The 6,000-nt window shown below is 40.5% G+C and overlaps 1 protein-coding gene across 1 annotated transcript in view; it reads left to right on the plus strand.

The window, feature by feature from the left end:
* The window catches only part of Col4a6 (collagen type IV alpha 6 chain), a 329,947-nt gene that overhangs the window by 264,812 nt on the left and 59,135 nt on the right, over window positions 1-6,000 (plus strand). Inside the window, exon 6 of the mRNA XM_005367340.2 lies at window positions 3,952-4,068. Coding sequence (XP_005367397.1) covers window positions 3,952-4,068 — 117 coding nt within the window. The remainder of the gene's footprint in view (window positions 1-3,951; window positions 4,069-6,000) is intronic.

The raw sequence follows: 6,000 nt of genomic DNA on the forward strand, positions 1-6,000 counted from the left end.
CACCTTATAACCAGTGCAGGTATTGATCACTCCTTTCTGTGGTTTCATTGCTTAGGACAAAGAGTTACAGCTCCCCAGAATCCTCCAAAAAAGCTGGCTGCTCCCAAAAGACACACCCACTTCCTTACCTTTTCCTTAACTAAGGGTTGGCTGTGTATCCTCTAGACTTTTGATTTTTCTAGTTTCTGACTTCCCCTCTCCCAACTGTCTAAGAAGTAGCTTTTTGTTCAGTACTTACCTCTTCCTTCCCTCTAGAAGATCTCAAGAGTCCTTGACGTGTGATTCACTACTCTAGTACCACGATGAATACAGACCCCTGGTGTTGATTGTTTTGTGTGATAGTTTCATCTAACTCCTTAAAAGTACAAGTAATGTCTCCTGTTCCACCCTGAGGCCCAAGAGCCCCAGTAAGCCTAACAAAATGGAAGAACTAACTCCTACTTCTAGAATCAGTAAAAGCTGGAGTTCTCAGACTCCTGGAGCTACCTCAGACAAAATACACAGAGCCTACAGGCTTTGTGTCACTAATCAATATGTTCATCTTTTAGCAACATGTATTAAACCATTCAACAGAAGCCAACAGCTTCTCTGACACCTCTTACTAACCCGGATCACTGCACAGATCTAGTCCTCTCCTGACAATAGTTGACCATTAACATGTCACTGGGTCTCCAAATTTCATGTTTTGCTATTATGTAGACAATTTCAACATCATAACCCGATTCATTGAACCAAAGGGCCCAACAGCCAGTGGAGAGCAAACAGAGCTTGCCTGCCTACTAGGATATTCAACAGCAGCACAAAATGCACTGGGAATGGTACAACTCATGGCTTTGAGATATCCCTGCTGTGAGTAAGGGCTGTTGGCACTGCCAAAGACGTATATTTATAAAATATATGTAAAACATTTATTAAAATGAGTTGAGAGCAGAAGTCTTCAAGATATACTTTGAAATGAGGTTTAGCTTTTCCCAGGGTGTCAATCACCAACTTTTCCCTGTTAAAGAAGCACACTAGACGTCTATCCTGAAAGTGAACACATAACCGTCATCACACAGGAATTTCTCCCTTTGGACTTGGGTCTAGGGAGCACAACTTTTCTGGATCTGGAGCATAACAGATCCTTTCCCTTGTGGATATATAAAGCCATGAGGTCCCCTCAAATAGCTATGCCCTTAGAATCTGGCACACATCAGCAAAATCATCATAGCCAAGGAGGGCACAGTGCCAGAAATTCTGTGGTCCTGATAATTAAGAAGAAGTAGAACTCTGCCCTATAGCTTATCTTATACAACTTTCCTGGATCAAGACTTATTAACCATATACCCCTTTGTTACTTAGTAAACCTAATATCAATTGATGTTAAGCATAGCACAATGTTGTTTTTAGTGTTGACAACCCTCTACAAGTTACGTATTTTTTGTCACCAGTTTCCCAATGGAGAAATAGAGTGCTCCAGCTGGGAAATAGTAAGGCTGGATTAGACTATAAGTCTGACTGCTCAAAACTTTCACTGCACATTGTATCAGCAGAGGGAAAAAGAGGCAATAAGTCTGAGGTGGTGGTGGTCAGAGGTTAATTCCAGAGAATTTCACTAAGGTAGAGAAGGAATAAGCAAGTTTCCCAACCAGTGAGAGGTGTTAGGAGTTTAGATGAGAAAACCAGAGGGCCATAGCATGTGGATACCAAAAGATAAGAGTCTAGATAAAAGTTTTAGCAGCCCAGGAGTAAGATACTGAGTTTGATACTGAGCTAGACTATTGCTTTAACTTATTCCTGCTACATAGCTGAAAGATAACCCTTAGGAAATTGGGTACCCCACCCAGAGAGCTCGACTAAATCGAGTTGAAGAGAGTATATTTAGAGGGTATGGCAGGATTAAGGGAAGCAACAGTGGATTATAGAACAACTGACTCCAAGCCATTAATACTGAAACATTACAGAGCTATTATAGAGCTGTTGTTCAACAGGTACTAAGACTGTAGGGAAATCTGGCTATTTAAAAAACAACAACAACAACTCTAACTTTCTGTATGGAAGTTCTACATGGGAACTGAAGCTGGGTCTTGGTTAACAAAACAAAATAAGTTCACAGAGCATATCCTCTACGGAAAGCTGCTCAGCCACAATTTAGCAGGTCTTATAAAAGCCTCTCTTATACTCTGTTTGTCACAATCACAGGTCAGATCATTGCTTCAGCTAAGGCTCTGTCTCTTCTCCTCTTCCTCGTATGCACCACCAGGGCAGTGGTTTAGCTGGGGAGTTAGGATTTTCATATAGCCCATTTGATTTCAGTAAGTTTCAGAGTTGGAGTACATAATGTCCTAATCTAGTAAAATACCAGTAGCGTTTGGTATTTGGGGCATGGTGCAAGCAGATGAGCTTAATAGATGATCTGGACAGGTCAATGAAAGGTAGGTTCCTACTTCTCCTTGAACATACTTTCTTTTTTTTTTTGAACATACTTTCGATAGGAAAATGTGTATTTAATAATTTGAGGGAAATGTGTCATGTGTTCCACCTGAACCTTTCAAATTACCAGTAGTCCCTCATTATCCATGAAAATAACTCATGAATTCTAAATTGCACATTGTTCTGAGTGGTATAATGAACTCGAATGCCAGCCCACTCGATCCTACCTGTGATGGAAATCATCCCCTTGTCTAGCATATCCATGAATATTTATGCTATATTCTCTAGCAGCCTATTAGTCACTAAGTAGCTATCTTTATCCGATCAATGTTTACAGCAGTATCACAGTATTGTGCTCATATGCTCTATATTTTACTTAATGGTGACCCTAAAGCAGATTAGTGATGCTGGCAATTCGGGTGTGACAAACAGAAGAAGAATACTTATTTTCAGTGAAGACGTAAAAGCTAGCGTAAAGAGCAAAGAAAAAACTCGTGTACTAAAGTTACTACGATCTAACACAAGACAAAATCTATCCATCAAGTTGTGAAGCAGAAAAGGGACATTTGTGCTAGTTTTAAGGTCTAACCTCAACCTGCAAAAGTTAGGTCAACAAAAGCACAGGTCTGGGGCTCTTCGCCAGGAATGACACTAACCATCCCAGCTGACAGTAAGGAGTTGAGGATTCGACTCAAGTCTGCTGAATGTTTCCCCTGCAAAGTTGAAACCATCATTTTAGTAGTCTGTTGAACCTCTATAAGTCTGATAAGAATATAAAATGAGTTGGAATTCTGTGGCACATTTTCTCTACAAGAATATGGTTACTAACCCTTTCTCTGGTATAGTAGCCTGCCTTATTTGTTTGGGATGTCGTCTAAGATGCCCGATGGTTACCTGAAAACACATGAAAAGGCATGGGATTATAAAGTTTGCTGCTATCTATGTTTTCAGGCAGCTACTGGGAACTGTACTTTTGTTGGTAGGGGGGATAGGCTATGCCACGCAGGTTTCCTAGCTGTATGTAGACTTTTGTCTCCTAGCTATATGTAGACTTTTGGAGGCTTAGGCTGGAAAGAAAACCAGGAAAAGAAAAGGCACCTTTGTCTTAATTCTCCCTTGTTCTTCTTCCCCAGAAAGTTATCCCAGGATCTGTGTGGTCTGAGGAATCTGAAACCTTGGGATAGTTCTCTATTGATAGCAGTTTAGCTGCCAGACAGCTAAATCCCATTTTAGTACCTCTCTATACTCAATGAAGGTGAAGTTACGGTGCCTTAACTTCATATCTGTCCACACTTGAGCCCTTTAGTTGCAACTTGAATCTTATTAAAGCACCAGTTGTCTTTTTGAGTGGGATAACTTGAGCTGCGATTGGCAACATACATCTGTGTATAAAGGGAAAGTTTGAGAACATACGTGATGAAGCTAAGGAAACTAAGGAGCCAGAATTTAGCGGTGCACTTGGTTGTTCTCATTGTGGAACCTGTTGAATTAGCTGACAGTCCTGTGCCTGACTTGATCGCTTCTTTTCTTTTGGAACAGGGTCACCCTGGACAACCAGGTCCCAGAGGTCCACCTGGACTAGATGGCTGTAATGGAACTCAAGGAACTGTTGGATTTCCAGGCCCTGATGGCTACCCTGGGATTTTAGGACCACCGGTATATTACCAGATCCTTGTACCTTAATGCAAATACACTTCCAAAAGTCTTCCTTTTTGTTTCCTTGGAAACTTCATTAAGTCTCTACAGACAGTCACTGTGCCACCTTGTCCAATGCAAGAGTTTCCACTGGTGGCACCACAACAGCAAAATTCTAAATGAATGCCAGTTGCGGGATGCCCATGTTACATGGCTTTAGGTTACTTTTTAATGATACTTTTGGAATTGTCAAGATTATTAAAAAACAAACAAATAATAGCTATAGTACCTTTCAAATTAAAGCATGTGCTTGGGCTATTTGGCATGTTCCAATATTAGGCAGCACTGAAATATGCCTGGAAGCCCTTGTGGTCATGAGCATATTAACAAGAACCTAGAGGCATGGCAAGCTTGGTTTATACCAGTAAATCTTAACCAGGCTGATTTTGCTTCTTGGGAAGTATTTGAATTTGTATTGATTAACTTTAGATGTCACAACTAGGGCACAGGATAGCACACACACTGTAACATCAACAGATCAATTTGTCCAGTGTCAGTGATGCTGATGTTAAGAAACGCTGTATTTCATTTGTTTTCCACCCCACATCATTATTCTGGGTTCTAAGCTTAATATTCTATTTTTTTGGCCTCATGTCTCGAGTTTTGTTTAATTTAATTCATTCAAATAGAGCTATGATATTCAGATATCATGCCCTTTACAGATATCATGCAAATGGTAGACAACATGCCTTTACAAGAAGTAATTTAGGAATGGATGGAAAAAGAAAAAGAACACATTTAAAACTCACTATTAACCTAAATTGGAAAACCTAAATCTATAAGGGCTGTGATATGAGACTTTCTGTATGCTAGAAATCACGTCACCAATTAGACAGATCTCCTAGTTACAGGTATTGCCTTCAGTGGCCAAGTTGTGAGGTATGAGAATATTTGTGAAAATACAACACAGAAAACTGGCAAAGTACAAGCTCCAAACTGGCATAAAGGATCCCTACACCAAACCAACATACAGCAGGAGGTAACAGGGAAAGCTGTATGAGTCATAAAGGCTCCTGAAAACTGTCATGGCAACAGAAAGGGGGGGGGTAGAATAGATAATGCAAGTCTAGCAAAGCAGGACTTCCACACCAAGAAATGGAATAAAGATTTTGAGGTAACAGACATCCTCTGAATGACAGAACTCCAGAGTGGAAACCTAACCCCTGCCTAAAATATCTCCTTAAGCTGAAACAGAAGTTTGGGTATGTACTTATTAAGCTGAACCTCACCTCCTGCTGAACATCCATTCACTAAGCATCTTTAAAGCTTCTTGGAAAAGAATAGGAGCCACAAGAGTAAGGGGAAGCAAACAATGCTAAGAAACTAATTTGTATTTCTAGGCCCTTGTTGTTTCAATACACCAGTGGTTCCTGAACTTTAGGAATTCATCATCAATCAACAATTTAATCTCCAAAGTGTACCCCCAATACTAATCCTTGGTGTAAGAGGTTATTTTGTCTATGTGTTGCTTTCATTGGTTAATAAAGGAACTGCTTTGGGCCTATAGCAGAGCTGTAGGGGAACAGAGCTAGGTGGGGAAAACTAAATGGAATTCTGGGAGGAAGAAGACAGCAGAGTCAGAGAGAAGCCACGGAGCCACAGGAGACAGATGCTGGGAATTTTACCTGGTAAGCCACAGTCACATGGCAATATACAGATTAATAAAAATGGGTTAAATAATATAACAGTTAGCCAATAAGAAGTTAGAACTAGGAGCCTGGAGAGATGGCTCAGAGGTTAAAAGCACTGACTGCTCTTCCAGAGGTCCTGAGTTCAATTCCCAGCACCCACATGGTGGCTCACAACCATCTGTAATGAGATCTGGTGTCCTCTCCTGGTGTGCAGGTACGCATGCAGGCAAAACACTGTGTACATAACAAATAAATAAATAAA

Source organism: Microtus ochrogaster, unplaced genomic scaffold (genome assembly GCF_000317375.1).
Source record: "Microtus ochrogaster isolate Prairie Vole_2 unplaced genomic scaffold, MicOch1.0 UNK17, whole genome shotgun sequence".
In the NCBI taxonomy this organism is placed as follows: Eukaryota; Metazoa; Chordata; class Mammalia; order Rodentia; family Cricetidae; genus Microtus; species Microtus ochrogaster.